Genomic DNA, 24,751 nt, shown 5'->3' with positions numbered 1-24,751 from the left:
CTCACATGTATAAAGGGGGAAGTGCACACTTATCTCCTACAAACTGACCAAAACAATTATACTGGGTAAAATTTTCTGCAAGTTTATTATATACAAAATTTCAATACATCATGTACATGTACATATCTTTAAATGCAGACATTGATTGCCCTGCTTGCACAATTAGAGAAAACACTTCTAACTGCAGGTTATTTGAGGTCATGGTCATGTAGTACCCGGTAGTAACAAATTCACCATCTGGTCTACATCACTTCTAGACAGTAGACATAATATGGCTAAATGATGTGACCTGAGGTGTCAAATTTGTTAAGAAGTGACCTAAACTTAAAGGACAAACATGCCGCAATGGGAGTTCCGAGGATATTTTACTAAAAAAAGTGTATACGGGCAACTATAAAGCACTAGAGGACTACATGGTGGTATGGAAATGCTTGATAATATTATTGAGGAGCACTACATGTATATCTGAGTACATGGAATCATAAGGTTGATATGGAACAGTCTGTTTTGGAATGAAAGTATGGATTGAAATGTGCTGTATTTGTAATATCTGCCTTTCTAGTTTCAAGAATGCTTTACCTGATTAAGTTTATATTTTTATGTATATTTTTATCCCTAGGGAGTAGTCCAATTATACATCATATAATATCATGTACAATTATACATAATAGATTTTCCAAAATTATATAATTGGTTGTACCCAGAAGTACTATTATAGTTTTGACATGTCACACAAAATGCACTACATGTTGCACAGTATGTACATATAACATGTGGTTCACAACATCTGTACAGGCATACCAGCTGGTAATGTTAAAATTATAGACTGATTATTCTGAAGTATTTCAAGCTTCCACTGTCCTATGTCACTCTTTTAATATTTCTCTTTCTGCCTGCCTTAGCTCATTCCAGAAACTTTGTACTCTGTGTATGTCGTGTGTACCCATGGCTCCCCATGTCACCATTTGATACCACATACGGCTGTCGGCATTTCGTATCTGGTCCCTTGCATACACCACCTTGTTCCCCCCCACAGCTGTCATATGTTGGATACTTCCATAGTCACATCCCTGCTCTGGTGGCTCAGTCTTCAAAGTTGCTAGGAGCTGTCCAATGTCATAGTGGGGGGAGTCAGGGTTGATGTTGAACACCTGGACATCACCAGTGCTTGTTCCCACCCACAGTGTGTCCTTCACCACGAGTATGGAGCCTACTGTGACTTGGTCTCCTTCGCATGAGAACTCCCTGACCTGTTGGTGGCTGCTGGGGTCTAGCTCAAGGACTTTGGCAGATCCACGTTCAAAGCACCAAACCCTGTTCTCATGGCACCTTAGCTGGATCAGGGAATTGTAAAACAACTCAACACTGAAAAAGAAAAGCAATAAAACTATTACATGCCATTATGTTTTTAATACTCAACAACACAAGACATGTTAAAGGATTTAAGCTACATTGTAGGAATATGGAAGGATACTCTATTACATGTATTATACCAGTATGCCAAGCTGACCTGTGCTCCTTGAGCTTGGTTGCTGTGCCAATGATGACAATAGTTCCACCACATCCCACCCACAACTCCTTATTATTGTTGACCAGTGCCATACATGTCACTCTCTCCTCTGGGTTGTCACCAAGAACAATTTCCTTGACCTCTTCCCACTCTGATTCCTCCTGAATTTGGTAAAACAAGAGGGTTGTTTCAATGTAGTTATGCCACATGATGTGGCTAAACTGTCTCTCTGCATTCCACACATAAGGATACACAAAAGAATACATTCATGTACAACTATAAATTTACACTGTACATTGACTATAATGTTTTAAGATTCTAAATGAAACTGTGGCAAAAGTACAATGTTATGTATAAACTTGTTTTTTCCGCACTTCATGATGCCTTAATTTGCTGTCCTAGAATACTCATAGGCTAATTTGCAGTAATTATAATTCACCTTGATCATACATTTGTACTATCCTGACAGCAAAAAACAGCATCTCCATATTGAATATCTATAAAAGTTGCCTCACTTTGTACTTCGTAGCCTGTGTTTCACGAGGAACTGTGTAGAAAGTATCATCACCTGAGCAACAACCATTGACTCTGTTCTGCTGATGTTGTCATCATCATGGTCCATGTTGTCAGGGACGGCTCTCCTGTACAGCCTCAAGGTACCATTATTGAGCCCAACATACACCTCCTGGTACTTCCTCTTCTTTCTCTGTCAGCAGAGTAGAAACTATCATTGATGATGATGATATACTTATCATTGAACGATACCTTAATGGAGCCAACTGAACTGTACAAGGTGAAAATCAGTGACAAAATGTGTCTGTGGGGCCTCCTCTAAAACAATCCCACACTACCTGATACAGTACCCTCATACTCTGATCTGCACAACAACCTCACCTCTGCCTTTGAATGCCTCTATTAAGGTATTTCATTACAGAATGCCTTTCTTAAATCCTTCTTATTTTGCCCACCTGTTCCATTCTATTCATGTGAAGCTCCAAGAACCAAGAAATTGCATTACTGTGCAACTGTAGACTCCACAGGATACACACCTGCTTTACTGATGACAGGTTCTCTACTTCCTCCACCTGGTGACCCAGGAGTGAGAGCACCTGGTTACCTGGTGAACATCTGATGGTCCACAGGTGGTCTTGTAGTCCCACTGTCCTCCTGTGTCCATACACCTCGATCTCACCTGCCTGGAGTTTGGCAAGGAAGAAAACAGCACTGACATTGACCCCTAGTATTAAAGAGTTAGTATTAACAATGCACACAATAAGATAGTGCTGCATCAAATTTTCAAATGTCCCACTGCAAGTTATGAATGGCCAATCACCTTACATGTGACACCTGATACCAGTCATAATGGCTGTTGTGCTCTGATGTCAAATTGTGTGTCCTTCCAACTTACCAATGAAAGGTACAAAATGGTGGCAAATATTGATTGCTATAATCTGCTGTACATTGCTTACCCCAGTGCCTGCCCAGATGTTGGCACCAACTCCAGCCATGCAGTAGACGTTTGCTCCGGGAAGTTTCTTCTGGTCAATCCTGAAAACCTCCTGCTCCACATCTACAACACTGTAGGTTCTTCTGCCCCCCTCCCCTCCCCATACACTCACAGTGTCTCTGCCGTCCTGTACAGAAGTGGCAAGGGAGGGCAGGAATAAGAAAAAGTAAATCATTGACAAGTTAACTTAAGTAAAATTTGGATACATCTACATTTTGCATGACACCTGTTAATGAAGAACTTTTTCCAATAAAGGCTTACAACTACCGGTAGTTCCTTTGATGTTTATTACTATACCCTACTCTCATTCATCTTTATACTAGACTGATGTGTATGTCCTACCAAAGAACACCGTTGTTTGTAAAAAACTTAAAGCCTACGATTTTGTTCATCGAAAGTGAAATTCAGTCATTGTCATTATCCATGCCGTTTGTAACAATATACTATATACATCACATTCAATACACGTACCTGGTCCTTGAAACAATAAGAATGTTTTCATTCCCAAACTGCTGTCCTACCAATGTCTCATTTATAAGCAGCTGTCCTAGCTGATGGCTCCTTTATATACTGGCATATACACATGTACATTGTAGCTGGTGAGTTATGCCAAGAGGTGGTTATACCAGCTATGCAGATACAGGAATACTGCTGTCCTGCCACTGACTTCTTTACAAACATGTATTGCTGTCCTACCTGTGCCTGTAAGGGCAGCATGCTACTAACAAGCTGCCTGTTCAGTTCTATCACTCTCTGCTGACTGATGAACGTCATGTCCTTCAGCTGCTCAATTACGTCCCTTATGGCGGGCCTGAGGGGAGAGCGAGAAACTCATCACTTACAAGATGGGCTGTTCGCATTAATATCACAGCTAGTTGCTCTAATGGGTATAACTGTAATCTATGACTATGACAGTACACAGTGACTATGCTATGTACATTTGTATTTCTTATACAATTGATTTTGATGCCTTTCACAAAAGTTACTAGCATATTTGAGGGAATTTCAATTTTGAAGTTGAAAATATGTACATGGACATCTGCCAGATGAAGTCTCAATTTGATGAATTGGTCCACAACTTAAGATTTGATAAGACTCTAAAATTCATACTTCTACTACTCTACTCACCACATGTATACTGGTGTGGGGAATAATTAACTGCCAAAAAAAGTACTTGCTGACCTGCGTTGAGGGTCAGCCACCCAGCACTTTCTCATGAGCATCTCCAGACAGGGGAAATTGATGCTGATGTTGCGGTCTGAAAGAGAGGGACGGACACCTTCCCGGAGGGCTTGGGCAATCTCCAGGCCACTGGTGTACTGACCCAGGGGACGCAGGCCCGTAGACAACTCGTATAGGAGCATTGCATAGGAGAAAATATCAACCTACAAAATATAGCATAGATAAGTGTCGAGCAAGTTGATAAAAGCTTTATGGTTCCAAAAAGTTTCATACAATATAACACAGGATTTACATCTTTGAAGAGGCGATAGTCATCTGTTATGTCAATCCTTCCACAGATGTGGTAAATCTTCATAAATGAAATAAAACATATTCTGTGATGTACATGTAAGTATAACAAGTCTGTGTGTGTGTACATGTAAGTATAACAAGTTTACAAAAATTCACTATGATAACAGCTACAATTGGCAGACAGTTGGGGATGGAAAATTTCATTGATTCTGGGGAAAAACACACATGGCACTGACCTTAAAGTCATACACCATGCCAGGACGGACTTCAGGAGCCTGAAACCCCGGGGTCCCATCACTACTGAGCACGCCCTGTGGAGAGCTGAACTGGGATATTCCGTAGTCAGAGATCTTGACATTGATGGGCACCTGTGGGTCCAGGCTCCACACCAGCACATTGTCCGACTTCAGGTCACAGTAGACGATCTCCCTGTCATGGATGTACTTCAGGGCTGACGCCACCTGGAATATAGGGTAGATTCTCATTGTACATATATTTACAAATCATGATCATGAATCAGACAAAGCCACTAGGATGTCACTATCTATAAATCAATTTGTCATTCTATACAATTTTTCAATTTGAATACTTACAATGTTACAATATCCAATCTTCTTTATGATAAAATTTAGCCACAATGGAAATACATCCTGTGATAAACACTGTGGTATCATTAAAAGTTCAAAATTCATTGTTTGAATTTTGAACTAGCTTGGAGTGTTGACTTCATGGCTCCTATCATGCCATTTTGGGCCATAATACTAACAGGATGCCTAGGCCTGTTTTCATTTTTTTTTTTCATTTTTCTAGAAAAATCCGTTAACCAAGAAATAAAATTGGTGTGGCCTTAGGTACACTTTATTTGTTATAATGTACATTGTATATCAACTCCTAAACTCTATTATACATTGTATCTTAGTAAGTCCAAGCATTGCTTAAAATTATTAAATTATACATTTGGTCTAATCGTAATTCACATTCAAACACTCTAATATGATGATGCCTATAGCATTTATAACTGCATATATGTATCTTACATTTAAGAGGTTGTAGTACAAACATATCTGACTGGTACCACAGAGGAAAGGGAACTGACCTGCAGGGCAATCTTGTATGTGATGTCTCTCTCCAGGAGCAGGCCAAACGGAGCTCCGGCGTTCTTCTCCACAGTCCAGTTTCCTCGTTCCTCCTGCCAAAAAATCACAGTTCAGTTTTAGTTTTAGTTAAACTAAAGTAATTTGTAAATTAATCAATTTTCTTGGGGACTTTCATGTAATTTTGTGGCAAAAAGGGAAAGGAGGTTTTGCAGTACACATATATTCTAAGTTTGTGCAGTTGACACAATTCTGCAATTAAGTATAATTCCATTGAAAATGCATATATTTGGGTCTCATAAATTTATGGTGGTGAAGTTATTATATAATTATATAATAATAAAGAAAAAACAAAAAATAATCAAAAAATTTTTACAGTTAGGAATAGATATACAACATATATTGAGTTTGTTTTAAGACTTCTTATGTTAACAATTCCATTTACATCTGCAATTGTAACAGCTTAGTATTTTGTTATCAATATTGATGTTTGCAGCATGGTACAGTATTTTTCACAGGACAGTATGATGTTTTGGTTTGAAATTCAGTCTTGTTACTTTAATATTGCATTGCTACTATATACATCATACTAATTGGTAGTACTTTGCTACTGCCAGTTGTGTTGAATTGTTGTATTACTGGTGTAAAGACTTACAACATGTAGCTCTAGATGAGTCAAAATTTACTTTGTTGATTTTTTCTTGTCAGTACAACTTAAATGTTGCACACAACACAGATATCCAGTAGCAAGCCCCATCTTTTTGACTGCAGTAGATCAAGGATTCCTGCTTTAGACTCTTAAGAACACAATACTTAAAACTAATATGCAATTGGTGAGGGCTTATTACCTGCTTGGCATCCAAGACCGACCTCAGACTCCCCATGGGGGCCAGCTCAATGGCAAGACAGAGAGGTCGCCTGGACACCCCCAGGAGCGACACCACGCAGGGATGGTGCAGCTTCCGCAGAACAATCACCTCCCGCCGCAGCTCAGAGAAGGCCTTGACTGCCTGGGTGCCTTGAAGGGTCCGCAGAAGTTGTCCATCAAAACTGGGTGCGCTGCTGGCAGAACTAATAGGACTCTCTGTGTCCTCACTCCCCTATTTGCATGAGAAAGGTATACAAATACAATATTAAAAAGTATACAAACTTTAAAAATTTATACTACATGACATTGTGTATGTATTAGGCTTCAGAATTTACCAACAAAAAATATATTTCTTGTGCACTCCAGCATATAACTTCTCAGCTTTACTGGATATTTCATGTAGGTTTTGAGAGGGCAAATACAACCCTAGAGATATTATGAGATTACAATGTATGTACCGTTAACATTTACACTAGAAACATACAATATCTGCATCCACCCTGGTTTGTTCTATCCTTTGAAATGAAATACCCTACAGTCTACAAGACTTACCCTACTCTCTCGACTGCTTGCTGAGGCTGCAGCTCTTCTGATTTTCTCCTCTGAGTGGAAACACTTAACTGCCACCTCCTGCCCCTTGTACAGTGCTCTGTAAACCCCTCCCATGCCTCCTACACCCAGCAGGTGTTCCCCTGTAAACTCCACCTGAGACAACAATGGAAATATCTCTATCAGGTTACCTTATCATCCTCTCTACTGAATTACATGTCTTCTATGGAATAAAATGTTTGTGTAGTCCTGTAGACTGCCTGTATAATTGGTACAAATAGTTGGTACGAATAACAAGCAGAAGATGGCAGAGACAAGTTGTTGAGTTTGCATAGACGGGAGGTTCTTGCCCTTGGCTTAGGATGGAAACAGTTGAGCTTTGCAGTGCAGGTCAAGAAAAGTATATACATGTATGACCAAACTGCAGGATTCTCATCGTCAGATGACCCAGGTGGTAAGATGCACAGAAAGGATGCCTTTGAATGATGGTCCCATAGCTGCAGAGGTAGGGCCTCTGGAGGACATGCGACAGACAGATGGCTGCAAGAGGAAAGAGCCATTTGATGATGACTGAACCAACCTGTAAGTCTTCCTGCTGCATGACCAGTTTCTCTGGCAAGTCTACCAGGAGGAGGTCTGGCACGAGTTCTGCCAACTGGACAGGGGTGTCAGGGTGTTTGGGACACTCCACTGTGTCTTCTGTTACATGACAATGGACAGCCACACGTGGTAGTAATAACACAAACTAAACCAGTATCTAATAGTACTTGTTCTTTGACAGAAAGGTTATAAATTCATATCATAATTGCATGGAATCGACTTGTGACCAATAGAAAATGCAAGAAAAAGCCCTCAGATTGTTAGTTATAATATCAAAATTGAAAATCAATTTTGTCGTATTCACCTTGCAAGGCCACCAACCCACATCCTTCTAACATGAACTCATGGGGTCTGTTGGGGTCCTTTGGGTCTCCCACTGCAGAGCACCTGTGAGGATGTCTGCGGAGACACTCGGGACAGGGGATGACACACTGTACCAGTGGCCGGCCCTCATCATCCACCTCCTGCTTTAAACCTGCACGGGTGATCAGAAAAAGACATGACAAGGTCTACATGACATGGCACTAATGAGGATGTTGTTCAACACTGGTTTGACTTAAATTTAAGAACTGGCACCACCTTCAACATATATGTGTGTGTGCATGAATACGTGTATCTACTTGCAAAGAAGATTAAAACTGCTCAAACTTCAAAGAAAACTGAAAGGTAAATGACACCAAAAATCATAACAGAGAGATGAACCCTGCTGCCCAACTTCATAACCAAGAGAAATGAAGTGCCAAGAGCCTACCTACAATGTATATTAAGCAGATAGAACTTAAAGACTAAGTCATAATTTTAGCAAATGTGGGTTTACCTGGGAACCACTCCATGATCAGGATGTCGATCTGGTCAGCAATAAAACCCATGACTGAGAAGTCATTTGTCTCAGACTTGACAATGATCTCCACCCCATCCATCCCTAATGGGTCCATGCCAGCACTACTGGACAGGGACTGTACTCTGAAGGACAAGAAAGGTAGAGAATTTTCAGTCCTGGAACATCATGTAGAAAGTACGGGTGTAGGATTGTTACAGTAGCATTTTAGTGCTACCTAAAACTCGTTAGTAACTGATGTTGGATAGTTGTTTAGGTACCAGGGAAGTCTATCATACATGTACATACATGTAGAGGATGGGCAATTGGCAAAACAAGCAACTTCAAGCTCGGAAACTCTGGCTGAACCTTGTTGCTTTCCCTCATATTCAAACTTGCTATGACCCTGTCCTTGGTGCTGAAGGAGTACTACAGCCATTAGTCACTGCTAGTAGTCTTTAGTTAGTAGAAGTCTATTTCATTGGTAAAAAAATCTTCTGCTCATTTGTTTTCATAAATAAGCAAATAGATTGTAAATCTAATTCTCACCTGACCTCCCCTCCCTGGTACACCACCTCCATAGCCTCCCTCCAGTAGTAGCTCCTCTGGAGCTGCAGTTTGAAGCTCTTACTGGGGTGGCGCTTGATCACCCTAGAAGAAAACAGACAAAAAAATTCAACGAAAATGCACAAGAAGAAACACACATACACACACAAAAAAACACACACAAAAAAATATACAGTTCTTTGTGGCAAATGCGCAAATCATGGCACATTGGCGACACTAAGCCTGTGTGTCGTCGTCAGTGTTTGGACACAAGTATCAACACACGCTCGGTGGTCATGACTCCGCCATATAGTGAGGGAAGTCGTGTAATTGGGCATGTGAGGGAAATGAACCCGGGACCTTTTGACCATTACGTCATCACGATGCCACTCACACACAAATACCTATACATTATGTACATGTAGCTCTTTCACAACCCAGATATTCCACAGCTACAACCTGCACAGTCCCTACATAACCACCTGGACTCCTTCCAAGAGGCAAGCTTTTGCTGCAGTTGGCTTTTTCTTTCCTGCCTGTTGATTCGCTCCAGCCCGATGATTAACCTGGAGATTAGCCTGCTCCAGAAGCCACTGGGGACGTACACCATGCGGTAGTACCTCCGCAGCAGCTTACGGGACACATACTCAGTAGCAGCTGGGGCTCCCTGGGGCAGCTGGGAGGGGACGAGTAGCCTGGATACACCAAAACATTATATGATTATATGATACTGAAATGAAATAATCTTTATTGCCAAGGCCTTCATAATTTATGCTACTTTTCACTTCTCTCACATAATCATAGAAAGTATTCTACAGTATAATCATGCACAATTTTTTCTATCCTAGCTACAAGTTACTGACAGAAACTGAGATTGGTTTGTGGTAAAAAATACACACAATGTCCAAACAGTATCTTCAATTAAGAGAAACTACAGTACAACTGTAACAGCAAGTTGACACTCACTCCTGGTCGTCCACAGCCATGGCGATCTCAAACCTCTCCAGCAGCTGGAGGTACTTGGGGATGAACTGCTCAGGGAAGCGCGAGTCCTTGAACAGGAAGGGCACATTGTTTTTGTGGAGGCGACCGTTCTGTACATAGCGGTTGATCTCCTCCACAGTCAGGACCTTGGCTAACATGTCACAGAGCCATGATGGGTCCAGGAAGTAGAGAGAGTCCAGCCCACGCAGGTGGTCACTGAAGTGGACCACGGAGCCAATCTCATGCAGGAACCTTACAGCTATAACAAGAAACAGAAAATCTTTATGCAAACGTAGAAATACAATAATATGTACCAAATAGCTCTTTTCTTACATGAAACGCATGAATGGTCTTTCAAGAATCGTTGCTGAAACGCAAAACTACCTGCCTATCTCTGATCTCTGTACCATAGATAGATCTGAGAAATGCCTTACCAAGCTCCCTGTCCTCTTTGGTGGTGATGTCATTATCAGGCAGGTTCTGCACTAGGGCAGAGAACTCTGTTTCCTCCTCATTCAGCACAGGGAGTCTCTCAGTCTCTAGTCTGAACTGGGCCTCCTCCTCTACTGCCTTCATCAGCTCAAGGTAGCTCCTTGGAACCTGATATACACAATCATACAGTACATGCTCCAAATGAGTCATGCAAGGCATTACACAACAAAATAGCAATGTAATCATTAAGAAAGAAAGGTTGAAAATTATTCAAATTATGATATTATCTTAAAAATTCCAACTTAAAAGTGTGGTGAGAAATACTGGGATTTCAGATTCCTAATTTTAAAAATTTTATCCACCGTATAACAATGATGCCAAAATATTACCTTTCTGCCCACTAGCTTCTCCCCGGTGTCTTTGTCCTTCATGTTGCATGCGACTTCATACACCGCCTGCCTCAACTCCTCCACACCCTCCCCAGTACTGCACGATACCTGGTCAACAACATACAAACTGTCAGCAGAACAAAACTGACAGGAGGATTGGGGCAGAATAATATTACTTGTCAATGGTGGCTATTTTTTATAAAGTCTTTTTCTGCAGTACATGTACATGTAGTGACGTTGACTTCAACTTTCTTCAACTGTTTACATGGCATTGCTACATGCACACTTAGTCCACAGTTAACTTAACAATCATATTTTTTTCAATATGTCTTAAATTGTTTCATGACCCTTGAGTATAAGAAATATGAAGTTTTTGAAATTGTGAGTCATTCCTACCTCCTGTATAGCTCTGATATCAGGGAAACCCTTGACAGGCTCGAGGTACTTCTGACGAATCATCTCTCTCATGGCAGCCACCTGTCCAGCCCTCTCGTTCTTTGGAACACAATCCAAAAATGTGCCAACAATGATGACATAAGAGTTTGGTGCTCGAGCCTGTAACATCAACAATAGTAGGACAGCCATGAGAGAAAACACAATCATTACCATTCTTGGCTTATTGTACTGTCCAGAAAACAACGCAAAAAGTTGTTTTATTGCACAGCCCCTAACATGCACAACAAATTGAATGAAATAATAATATGTCAACAGCAATAGCAATTTTGTCAGGTTCATTTCTGTCTGGTTCAATTCTTGTACCTCCATGACATGTGGCGTAACTTTCAAAAGATTTTACAGATGTACAAGTTACAAAGGTAAACTTAAGGTGAAGGTGAAATTCCAGTTTAGCAACAGGACAGGTTAGGATCTTGCAGGACTGAATTCTGCAGGGAACCTTGTTAGCTTGTCTTGCTGACCTGTATGTTGAGCAGCCAGGGCTTGAGGTTGCTGATGCCTTTCTCCCTCAGGGTAAGGTTGTAGGTGACCAGGAACAGTGTATTCTGGGACAGGAAACACTGGTGGGTGGGGTAGTACACCTCTTGGCCTCCCATATCCCAGGTGTTAAAGATGACTTCTGGAGCTTGCAGCTGATCAAAAATCATCATACATAACATTAAAGCCTGATCATCCACTGCATGATCTCGTGCCCCCCCAAAGACGCACAGCCACTGGCAGGAATCTGAGGAACAACAGTGCGTTCACTCTTCCCAAGGCCAGGACTGAACGACTGAGACAGTCTTTCTTGCACACTGCAGTCAGACTTTACAATAACTCTATTTCCTAGACCAACCACCAGCCTGTGAGCTTGGATCTTGGTTAAGCGTTTGTCACTATATGTATTTTTGTTAGGACAGTCAGCACATATAGTATGTACAATTGTTTTGTAACAAGCTTACGCAATTCAGGGCATATGGACATGTATATGTGTGTATTTCCCTGTCAATGTATGTTTGAAGTAGAAATAAATAAATAACCTGACATATTAATCATAACTACCAATTTGTTTTCCTTTTGCCACATGATAAAGAAACAGCACATCTGTAATCGATGCCTACAGTTACTTTCAATTCACTTAATGCAAGTCACAATTATAAGAACGAAATATTCTGACCCATGTTTTCAAGGTGCAATTAACCAATAAAATATTGTAAATTAAATACAGTATTCTTCCAAAGGCAAAAATACACTTTCATTAGAATATACATTAGGTGTACTTCTTCTCCCTTTTATCCATTACCAAAGCAGTGCCAGAGAGCTGCACACCTTAGCATCTCGAGGCAAGCTGTTGAATAGTCCAGCAGATCTTCTCCTTGGGGGAAGGCAGCACCACTGACCAACCTGTACTCCGTTGGTGGGCATGTTCTGCTGGGCAGGCCTTCCCATCAACACATCAAGCACAGTGGTTTTTCCTGTACCCTACAATTAACCATTCAATATGACAAGAATATTAGAAAATCAAGGGGAACCAAATGTAATGAGATGTACCGGTAAAGACATCACAATTTCTTAATTTGTGTACAGATAGGGAGTACCTAAGTCAGGCAAGAACTTCAAGCTGATCCTGTAAATATACTAAAAGCATGAAAGTACTTATTAAGCTAACAATTACCGTATGCAATCACCTTTCTTGTAAACCATCCTATTTGTTCAATCACTATACATGACTTCTTTAAAAAAAATACCTTCCATATAACTACCTCTTTTCCAACCAACATGAGCTTGACCTTGTTGCAGGGTTCTGACATTCTAAGCTGTGCTCTCAGGAATGCCAGCAGGTCTCGCACTTTTTGGGGTAGACTTACTGCTTCCAACTGAAATGAAGGAACAGATGGTGTAAAGCCAGAGACAGATAAAATAAACATTAATGTATAAAATAAGTCATTTCCACAATTATATAAGTGCTCTTTCCTGTATCTCTAGGTTGTTAATAGAGAGTATCCGATTTCCAATTTTGACAGATAACAATGTCATTCCTCATTGTTCCTTAAGACAGGAAATCCCACACAAATCAAGTACAGGTATGTGGCAATCTGACTAAAATTGGATTCAAACTGTACGTGCATCCTGCCATGTTGGTGAGAAGCATGGGTATCAAAAAGAAGAAGTCTTGTGCCCACAAAACAGGTGTTAGTGCTCTCACCAGGTCTGACATGGCTGGGGACATGGTGCAGGGACAGGCCATCCAACCCCAGCTGCCAGCACTGACGCAGGTTCCCCAGGGCAAGGGGCAGCTCATGCAGGTCCGGGTTACTGTCAGTCAAGTAAAAAAGTGAATTCAAAGTGAACCAGTTTTCAGTTTAGCTCATTGAAGGACTAATTTTCTACTCGTCATATACACTCAGGTATTGAACATTGAACCATCCCGCCCTATGGACTGAAGCCCCCTCCAGGAGTGTGCATGTCAGGTATTGACAACAGCTGAGGTTTAAACTCACCACTGGACTACATGTATGCATGCTACCAATAAAGCCATGAGTGATGAGTCACATAACTAAACACACATTGTCAAGTTTAAACATACACAGGGAAGGACAGGTGAGAAAGACACTGAATGGGCATCAAGCACTCAGAATTAGAATGAAATGGATTGTATTTAATATTAGCTTATAGAAACTGGAACATAACAAAAGTATCAGATTTGCTTTAGTCAAGGAGAACAAAGCATCACATCAATGTCTCTGTACTTGGCATGTTCTCTCCTTACTTGCTGAGGTCCAACACTTCAAGCCGTGTTAACTTGCAGATACTGCTGGGCACTGACTGCAGGTTGTTATCATTCATCAGGAGGGTCTGTAACCTTGGGGTCAAAGGGGAAATTAATATTTCTTCACTCACTTTGTCAAACTTAAATATGGACAGAAAGAGAAAATAGTGAACACTAAAATAATACAAACACCAAATACACTTCACCCGAAATAAAACCAGGTTTCCAAGTGATGATAAATACAGTACGTCAAGCATCTCAAACATCGCTGTTTTACCTGGGAATGAAAATATCTGGAAATTCAATCTCCTTAGAATAGTGGTCATCCTCGTTATAGAACATGGCAGACTTGGGCCTCTCCACCTCCCCTGTTGATTTCTTCTTTCCAAAGAGCTTCCACTTCTTCTTCTTTTCCTCAGGGCTGTAAATGACAAACACAATGCAAGAAACAAAATCTACCTTATAGTCTTTAGGACATTTTGGTTGTTACATACAGATACAAGAAAGGACAACCTTTACATAGACTGAAACTTTAAGATAATTGTTACTAGAAATCATGGTACATGTGATCTATATTTGAGAGCATTGTACAGTAGTCGCATTACAAAAACCAACAACCCTCTCCTAAAGACTTTTGTCTGCTTGGTTACACGCCTATGTTCTGACCCCCATATATCATCTGACAACTCAACCTTATAACTAGTGTACCAACAACCCTATGTCAGAACATAGAGCTGTTCCAAACTGATCCTTACCCAGGTGTGCTGGGGGACTCAGGTAATGATCCGTTGGTCAGTTTGTTGTGACTGATGTCCAGAGAGGTCAAGTAGGGACATTTCCAGTGTTCTGGCTTCGGAAACTTTTCCAGTCTGTTGTGGCTAACGTTCAACTCTGTCAGGGCCTGCTCAAAATATCCAAAGTTTATAGCTCAAATGCAATTTGCATTTTACAGGAATGATATGTTACTGTTACAGTTTTCACTGTTCCAAGCTAATATCACTTAAAACTAGATACTGGAAGCACCTAAAGAGCAAATTTGGAGAATGGAGATGGACACTGCCCTATACACTACATGGTGTAGGAAGAACTTTTTAAAAGCAAAATTGCTGTTACAGTAGTAGAACTAGAAGCTCTACCTTCAGCCTGCAGACCTCCCAACGTATCTCATCCAACTTGTTGTTCTTCAGGATGAGGTACCTTAATGTGTCGGACCAGAAAAACTCCAGGCTGGCAGGTAAGGTCCGCAAGAGGTTAGAGGAGGCATCAAGGACATCCTGTATTAAAGGACAGAACTGAGTTAACACTACTTCAATGTTAATATCACAAATAAGCCCAGAGGTGAAAGAGGTTCAGTTGATTACAAATGTCATGATTGTACCCATTATAACAGGCAAGGATATAACACTAATGGTTAGAATACATCTGGGTGAGTTACACCTGTATATCCCATGGTCCCTTACCAGAGGACATCCCCATGGATTGGGCAGCACCTTGACCTTGTTGTGGTTGAGGATCAGCCTGCTCAAGTCTTTGCTGTTTTTGATGGCCTCTGGCAGTTCTGTCACCTGATTGTGGGACACATCCAGGATCTTCAGCTTCTCACACCTCCACCTGGTACCACTGCCTACAGCACATGGAACAGAACAGCCTGATGATTTAGACCAGCATGTGCTGTAAGTTAGGAAAGTCTGGCTCCATAACTACAAAATGGACAACTGAGTCATCAAAATGACTATACATTTCCTATGTTGGTATGGGATCTTTTTACTTTACTCTATCTTACAACTCGGAAGTTCATGTACATGTATGTTGAATTCGAACATGCATACATACATGTTCATGAAATCAGAGTCAAGGATATACAAATCGTATAGGTCACTACTAGTACTGGCTTCAGTCAATAATCATGACTACTGGTGTAACAGACCAAGTTATACCCCAGCCTAGAATGTATCCAAGTATACTGTTCTCAGGGGTGTAGTATGCCTTTTATATCGGTACTTACCAGGAGTTGGCCTGTTGGACAGATCAGCAATCTCATCCTCCAGTGCATACTCCAGAGACTTGAGTTGGTTGTTGGAGAGGTTGAGTTTCTCCAGGCTGGGGATGAGGAACAGTTGGGGAGGGATCCACTGAAGTCTGTTGTGTGAGACATCCATGTCCACCATTCTGTAACAAAACAAAACAACACATACCAAATGCTGTGTCAACATATGTAGATCCAGTGTACATGCTTTATCACACCTAACTCCCGGAAGATGGGGAACAACAGATGCTAAACCGGATAGAGTGTGACAGCTGCTTGATATTAAGTCCAAATTGACATTTAGTCTCCTATCTTCAATGTACTAATATTACCCAGTTCAATTCAGATTTGGGACGACAAAGAATATCCATCATCCTATCGGCACTGTGCATTAATTCACACATGAAAAGTTTCTGTATACCTTAAGCAGAGAATGTCATTAGACTCTTCTCTACCCTCTGGAAGAGACAGAGCACCAAGTGCATTGTGGGATAGGTTTAGCCTTTCCAGTTTGTTCATTCCCCATGGTAGGATGGCTGGGATGCTGCACAGTGCATTGTGGGACAGGTCAATCTCCACCAAAGTGTCAGTATGATGTTGGAGCCACGTCTCATGCATGGCGTACAGATGACGCTGTCTCCACTTTGCAACAAGCTACATAAACAAAATAATACTTATCATGTGTAATGTTGATTTAGATGTCTAATCAACATTATACAAAATATGACATACCCCTGGATAAAATTATATATTTATCGCAGCAACAGTAAAGTAAATCAGACTATGCTTCACAGTAAGTACAACATCCTGTACCTCAACAATAGATTTAAACATTTCTCTGCTTGAGGTTATCCATGGACCAAACTTCTTCCAGTGACAGCACATGTGAGCAGGGAGGAGGTTGATCAATGACATATGCTCAATACAGGTGTCTACACTTGTGATGACAATGGATTGTACATGTAATTGGATTGTAAGTTGATTACTACTAACACAGGTGAACTTCCATGTTAATGTGTCAATGCTTGTTTAGTACCTGCTGAGGTGGGTTCTCCCCAGGTGGAGATGTCCTGTTGTCCTTGGCTGAGATGTACTTCTCCATGGTCAGAGCCAACACTTCAGGGAAGGAGTCTACTTCATTCTGAGTCACACAAACACCACAGTCCACAAGGAACCTGGCAACTTCAACATGGCCACCTGCATATTTTTGATTATAATAGAAGTTATTTTCTTGCAGATGACACGGAATAGCAATACAACCATATAATGACTGATCATCCTGAGCTGAAATGTCTTTGCTGCAAAATTTGTTTGCAGTAATAGCCTGGAGAACAGAATGTACAACCATAGCTTAATCTGTGTCAAAGTGACAATACACTCACTTTGAATTCAATATTGCAACCAAAATGTCTGCAAACATGGTGAGTTGAGATGAAAACTTGACTTTGTGTAAGCAGTAAGCAAGCCAAGGTGTTACAACACATATGGTAACAACCCAATCTGGTGACAGTGTTTTCTGTAAGTTTAATGTGATGACCACCCACCTGAACATGCCCCATACAGAGGTGTTGGTTCATCAGAGGATGTGAGCCTGGCTCCATTAGCAAGCCAGAACTGCACAACAGGCAAGTGTCCTCCACAGCAGGCAGCATACAGCTGGACAGTCAGTGTGGATGGGGAGCTCACCAGATCTGAATAAGACAAACCAAAAAACATCATGTAGGTCTGTTCTGGTCCAAAGAGATCACTGTCATTATAGTAGTGCTCATTGTCTGTTACTAGGTGACTAAGATTCTTTGTAGTGTTTTTTTATCTTAATGTTGTTGCAGCTGCCAAAGGACTATCATCATGTCTGCCCTCTATCTGTAACATAGAGTACAGTTGCTCGCTTAAGCTTGCTCAGCATAGCAAGGACATGTGTCTTTTTCTTAATGGTCATAAATTTCCTCCGTTCAAGTGTACTGAAAACATTGTGCTATATTGGTGAGTAAGAAGTAAAGAAGTAAAGAGTAAGAAAAAAATGCCCAAACATCAATAAACAAATCTACAACATTCCCTTATAATAGAGTCATTTACCTGGATAGTTTTCCAGCATGATATTGATAACTGACATGTGTCCATGGCGAGAGGCAATCTCCAGTGCAGTACCCTGCCTGTGTATACGTGTCCACGGGTCTGCCTCATGTTCCAGCAGCAGTTCAGTCACATCAGTATGGCCAGACTGGCAGGCCAGAGACAAAGGTGTGCCCTGTTTAACACAACAGTGCATTTAACAAAAGCAACCTTTTATCATGCCTACACAAAAGTTCCAAGGACATTGCTTCTAAATGCAGTGCAGATTATCATGTACTTCACCTCCTGTTCCAGGGCATTAACATCGGCTCCAATCTCTAGAAGTTCATTCACACACTTCACATGTCCTTCTCTGCTGGCAATGTGTAACAGGGAACCCATGGTTCCCTCCTCTAGATCTGCAAATGAGAACATCAAACTTGAATCAAATGATGGTTTTTACTGCCAGGTTTTGTATTACATATACAGTTACATACAGATATTCATAGCTACATTTGTGAAAAAGGGGAGAAAGTATCTATGTCACAGCTGCATGGTATATGTACTGAACAAACCTTTGCCCAAAACAAGTCTGATTGCACTATAGCCATGTTTCTGTATGGCAGCCTTCAGCTTCTCTGGGCTCCCATCCAGTATAGCAATCTTCAACTCATTGTAGATCAATTGTACTTCTGTGAAAAAAAAAAATTAACATTTTTGTTTTACATACATGTACTTTATATAATATTGTACTAGCTACTGTCAGTACCACTGAGCATGCACGACAGTCTACTGCACAACAATACTACATGTACTGTTGATTTTTCTTAAAAGCAGTAATAACAGAGCCCGAGGTTTAGGAGAAATTTCAACGAATGAACCTAGGACTGTAAAATGACATGAAGTTCAACAAATGTGGAATATAGCATACCTCCCTTTACACTGCTTATATCCACACCTATCTGTTCAATGCTGATGTACGACACTTGCAACTGTATGAATTTTGTGAGAGGCTTTTTCACCAGATACTTCAACTGATCTGCATCGGAGGGTAGTTGGACAGCAGACCTGGGAGGAAGCAATGAAAGTAAGTGGGAATTTGATCAAATACATACATGACACAGACATACATACTAGTAAAGGTGTATAAAACTGTCAACTGCAGATAATTTTATGTAACATGATGAAATTACAGTATTAAAGGCCTAGCAAAAAAATATTGTGTTTCTTGTTTCAGTCCTGAAAAAAATTAGGGTCGGTTGATAGGGATACAGGAAACACAACATTTTTTTCTAGGTCTAAGGGATTTCATAATGCATTTTTACAGGCTCTGTATTTTTAATCAAATGCTGAAAGCAACAAGAGTAAAGAATTCTGAGCCTTAAAGTACTTGCATATTTTCACCTCTCAATGAGATAGTCCAGCTCCATGGGTTCTCCTGGGCGAACTGTGTACAAGAAGGCCTGAGCCAGGATCTGTCCATTAGAAAACACATGCCCCAGGAAGGAGGTGATCGTGGCTTGTTTCTCTGGGAAAATGGCAAGTGGAACTTCCTTGATCTTCAGAGTACCCTTGAAAAAGCCACTGTCTGCAAGAAAGAAGGAATGTCTTCAGCAAATTTTAGCATTTCTAATGGATTACAAGTGTTTGAAATCATGTACATGTATATGACAAAATTAAAGGATCCCTTTTGACATATTTTTGTCAACAGCCAAAGAACATTCTTCAGCATCTACCAAATGGGACTGAATACAATCCAAAACATAGGCCATTTCACTATAAAGATAATTCAACTGTAACAAACAATGCACCACTCGCTTGGGTTACGGCAGCCTATGGCCAACTATGATTAGTATTTCATACATATGGCTGTAACTTTTGATAGCTTGGTCGCACCACAACTTAACTTCACACAGTTCTAGTAGTACTTGAAACACATTGAATAAAGGTTATTTTGTTTTTACTACTTCTGAATTTTTGGGTTAAAAATCAACATTTTGGTTAAAAAAAAGCTGTTTACTTCATGGCTTTACGCGCAAGCGGTAACAACACCTTTCATCATGATATTTTACAAGTAGAAAGCCAACCCCCTATTTATTATTTTTTTCCGAGGCTATTTTGTTTTAAATGACAGTTACATTGTTTTGTTGGGCCAAAAACGACAGAAACAGCTATTTTTCTGTCATTTTTCGTTAAAAAGTTGCCACAGTTAAAAAATTTCGACTTATATGCAAAATAGCCTCGGACAATTTTGATTAAAAAGTGATAATACGTAAACATGGATTACTCTAAAGATGAATTATTTGTTTTCAGCTGCGCGTAAAGCCGTTTAAGTCATACTCCGTGAATAAAATGCGTAACAACGCGGGTTTACAGGGGAAACATACAAATGACCGCCAGTAACCCCGAATTCGAACACGCGTTCTATTCGAATGACGTCATATCGAACATGGTGGAACATGATTCGGGTTCGAAACATGTATGTGGCAATCGTGCAGACACACGTCCGAACTCGAACATGAATATCAGCCTAGGCCGCCTTAACCCAACCGAGCAGTACCTACCTGCTGGACAAAAGGATTGCATCATGGGAAGCCTGGTCAGCAAGTCTTCTCGGCAGATCTGCTGTAGAAAGTCTCCGATAGCCTCAATGTTTTGACAGTAGTATTTTGTGAAGATCGCTGCGATGTCCCCGCGGCCTGCCCCTGCAAACTCTTCCTCTGGAATCCTGTACTCTGGGCTGTTCTGTGAACAGCTAAGGAGGTCAATGATTGTCCCTGCTTCATCCTTACTGAGCTCCTTGAAGAGACTGTTCAAGGAATCCTGCACTTCATTCAAGTGGGTGACCAGCTGCACGATGGCTGACTCATAACCACCGGGGCCTGAGGCCTCAGAGAAGAAATCATCAACGACAACAAAATTATCCACACTGTGGCTGCTGTGCTCTCTGCTGGCCATTTATGGTTGTAGTAAAGGTCACCTGTAAGTGAAGAAAATGTAGAAAAAAATCATTACTTTGTAAAACAATTCCTTTTTACAGATAAACTCACAAGTCACACTATAGCAAGAAAGTGAAAGGGGAGGGGCCAGAGCCTTGTAGCAGACATCCATGCAAACCACTTGTAGGGCCTAAATCTAAAATGTCGACAACAAGCAATTGTGTTCATCTGATTATTTAGCCAACTCAGAGTACTACCGTAGTGTTACTTTTAAAGTTAAATAAGCTAATTTTTGACTCATTAAAAGCAGTCTTAAGAGAAGACTTACATATCACATCATCATGCAGCCCTCAAGGCTGCTGGTATCTCATAACAAAGAACATTCTTCAGTTACTAATCTGCTTGATAACCCCTTAAATTCTAACCAATCAGGTTACAGTATTAGTCTCCGCTCCTTTATCATTGGTTTCATTCTATTTGCTTGTTAAATGGCACCGAGGAAATTGCTCTTGAGAACTTTGTACAAGCAACATGCTATTTACACTGCAAAGAAAAACCCATAGTGCTAAAAGCCTACTCTTCGTGGCCAGTATTATTTATGGATAACATTACCCCCTCATCAAATGCACTTTGATCATGAACTAATGTTGTCATAAGACTACAAACAAAGTGGTTTGCAGCAAACAAAAGTGCCACATATTCATACTGCCATTGGATAAACAGTCTGGCCTATGTTTGACATACAGAAGATGCATATCTCACATGGGGCTTCTGAGAAGCCCCTGCCTTTTGGGATCATGATTTGTCTGTAATCAACAGGTACACTCACATGTACATGTAATATAGTATTTGATAGAACACGAAGAGCATGCCAAAATTGCAAGATTTTGAATTACCTGCGGTACCTAAGTCGACAGTTGCAAATGCCATAGATTCAACAGTAGCTGTTTCTATCCTATAATTTTACACTACCATTTTCCTTTTTTTCATCTTAAGAATGTAACAGCATATCTTGTTATCTAATGTACTAAATTTGAACCCTTTACACATAAGTCTGATGGAATCAATGGGGAAGCGGTCAAGAGCCTGTACTCATGGCAGTGCATTTTGCAGTGGAGAGCAGTCTTAGTCGAGTACTGTTTATTGTGCTGCCTTTATCTCAGGGACCTGTTCACCTTGTGTTAAGTTCACATTTACCAAGTTCAAAGTTCAAAATATTGTGTTGGCACTTGCCCAGTTATGCTGCGCATTGTTACATTGTACATGATTGCAGGTAGTGTATGACAATTTACATTTCTACTATGAGTATGGCCAAGGATCAGAGGTTTGGCTGTTGACTTTAATAATATGCGCTTATTTCTACACTAACATGTAAATTGCAAGTGACATGGGACTGGGAAATTTCTTGCAGTTGTTGAGCCTTTACCTTTAGAGAAAACTGGATTAATCTCCCATTCTTGCTTGGCAATTACACACAAAACTCATTTATCATGACCATGTTATATACTCCCACCACAACTGTAGAATCAGGAAAACCCATAAGTCCTGTACAAGGGCTAACGTATATCCGTTTCTCAGCTGAGATTATTGTTCAGGTCAATATTGGAAAAAAAACAAAGCACAGGAATTCTTTTATTGAATACAACCATTCAGTCAGTGAATCTGTGCATGGCCTACAGTGTAGAATGTTCACCTTGAATTTGAAAGAATGTGGCCGTGTCAGTCTTTTCACGTTTAAATCTTGGTTAGAAAATTAATGTGAAGTCTTATTTTTGCCCCATTTTATTGAATTATCAGATTCTGTAGGGTCTGGTAAGGGTTACAGATGACAGTATAAAAAAAGGGTGTTATCTACATGAAAGTCCTGTTAATGCACAATAGACAACAACAATAGTGCTGGAAAAACCCTTAGGGAAGACCCTGTCATTAGTGCCAACCAAAGATTCTTGAGATCCATTAAAAAATCGTATGAAATTATTAATTCACTTGCTCTGGCCTTACCTTTTCACCATATTAACTACTAGTACCATGCCTGCCCAGTGGAAGGATAGTTTCTACAACCAAAGCAAAACAACTGGGCTAAAACATCTCATGAAGATTTCTCGGACATTCGGACCATCTCCTCTTCTGGGAAGTTCATTCAGTTAGTTTCGATCACGTGACCAATGACTACGCCAAGCGAACTATTGCGTTTGCTGTGGATTCCAATCCAATACCTTGATCTCAATGAAAAGTTACAACTGTTACAGGAACACAGAGCTACAGAGGCCAATCTTCAGTGAACAGTCCAAATCATAATTTTGACCAAGGCGGGTTGAACATTATCTTATATAACTTAATCATACTGTAGCTGTATAATACTGAAGAAATGTCTTACTTCCTGCTACCGTCACAAATCCTCTGGATTCAGTTGAACAGGAACATCCTCTTGAACCTCCAGAACAAGCTCACACCCAACACTTCCGCATTGGAGTTTTTGCGTCTTCATATTTCCCGGTAGAGTGGCACTGGCTCCCTGTCCGGGACCGGGGTCAACACAAGGCGGGAGAAAACGATGCACCAAGAAACGTGCCTGTAAATGATTAACGATCACTGGGCCGACGAGGAGTTCTGTTGCCTGATTTCTTTTCCCACTAAGCTGCAGTGTTTACCTACTCCCACATAAACCGGTCTTGAATGTATGATGACGCTCACGCCTGGCCAGGTGGACGTAATGCCGCGGACTCAGCTCAGGTACACACGCGCTTCGTTCAAACTGTTGTGGTTGATACCATATCATCCCTGAAGGGGGCATCATTAGATCATTACAGGTTCGCGATAGCGGAACCTGTTTTACTTTACCTCGATTTTATGGGCGCCGCCATTTTGTTTCCCGTCATGCAATGGGGCAGGCCAAAGTTGAGTGAAGTGCATTGTGGGACCTGTCACCGGGCCACAGTGTAAGGACGACGCCTAGCGGTATGTTTGGAAAGAGCAGTAACTGAAAGCCTACCTGGTTGTGTGTTCATTTTGGCAGGAGTGTATAGAGGCGATGGCTTTGGCGTAATATACGCTGATTGTGTTTAGCACTTGCAATTGAAGTTCAATGTAATTTTCTTAGCATGACGGGAAGGAAACATGGCGGACCTAAGGTTTTTTTTGATGATGAGATGATGAGGCTTTGGTATTAGTAGGGTGGTCTTGTGGATCTTGTCGGAGGCCGAAGCTAGGGACGACAGATTGTCCTCAAGTACAGGGTCAGTAGGTGGGATAAATGGCATGGAGATTTGGTATTAGTGGGGTGGTCTTGTGGATCTTGTCGGAGGCCGAAGCTAGGGACGACAGATTGTCCTCAAGTACAGGGTCAGTAGTTCAATTGATGAGATGAAGTTGGGGGATGTGATTTTGTCCATCTGAATATTAAGCATCCTGAAACCTGTCCTGTCTAACATTCATAACAGAATAGCGTTTTTGTCTGACCTAGGACCTAACTCTAAGAAGTGACAAACTGAGGAATGACACAGAGACTTGCTTTGGTCAAGACTTTTAGACTTGACCTCTGACCTTGCAGTGGGAGACACCTGTACTAGGTCATCTATTACAGCTGTAGAGCCAGGGAACTCCTGTTGCACATGATCATTGGATATTGTACAAAAACTATGCAGATGTCCTGCTATAAATACCATACATGCCTCCCTTGTATTTAAGATATTATTATATAGCAGTGAATCATTGAACAAATCTTATATGGCCGTTGTACTCGTTAGTTTGATAACTGGAT

General features: G+C 40.9%; 1 protein-coding gene across 1 annotated transcript; it reads right to left on the bottom strand.

Moving 5' to 3' along the window:
• Nucleotides 1-66: 66 nt before the first annotated feature.
• Nucleotides 67-23,834, bottom strand: LOC109471853 (leucine-rich repeat serine/threonine-protein kinase 1-like). The gene is made up of 40 exons (XM_019771247.1): nt 23,369-23,834; nt 20,617-21,032; nt 19,457-19,640; nt 18,984-19,120; nt 18,628-18,744; nt 18,356-18,471; nt 18,077-18,248; nt 17,545-17,691; nt 17,037-17,197; nt 16,422-16,654; nt 15,980-16,143; nt 15,435-15,598; nt 15,111-15,248; nt 14,730-14,875; nt 14,252-14,395; nt 13,975-14,067; nt 13,411-13,520; nt 12,968-13,053; nt 12,534-12,686; nt 11,687-11,857; nt 11,166-11,324; nt 10,770-10,877; nt 10,383-10,548; nt 9,931-10,207; nt 9,447-9,659; nt 8,968-9,069; nt 8,419-8,564; nt 7,906-8,076; nt 7,582-7,700; nt 7,005-7,157; nt 6,433-6,684; nt 5,587-5,679; nt 4,727-4,951; nt 4,200-4,402; nt 3,714-3,828; nt 2,980-3,144; nt 2,560-2,706; nt 2,079-2,216; nt 1,511-1,671; nt 67-1,365 (listed from the first exon to the last, which is right to left on the bottom strand). Exons 2-40 carry the CDS (start codon nt 21,008-21,010, stop codon nt 867-869), a joined length of 6,642 nt encoding a protein of 2,213 aa, XP_019626806.1. The 5' UTR covers nt 21,011-21,032; nt 23,369-23,834; the 3' UTR covers nt 67-866.
• Between the last annotated feature and the right edge of the window lie 917 nt (nt 23,835-24,751).

This window comes from Branchiostoma belcheri, unplaced genomic scaffold (genome assembly GCF_001625305.1).
Source record: "Branchiostoma belcheri isolate BF01 breed outbred unplaced genomic scaffold, Haploidv18h27 scaffold26, whole genome shotgun sequence".
NCBI classification, from domain to species: domain Eukaryota; kingdom Metazoa; phylum Chordata; class Leptocardii; order Amphioxiformes; family Branchiostomatidae; genus Branchiostoma; species Branchiostoma belcheri.
Note: the sequence above shows the minus strand (reverse complement) of the source record. Positions and strands in the feature narration are given on the sequence as shown.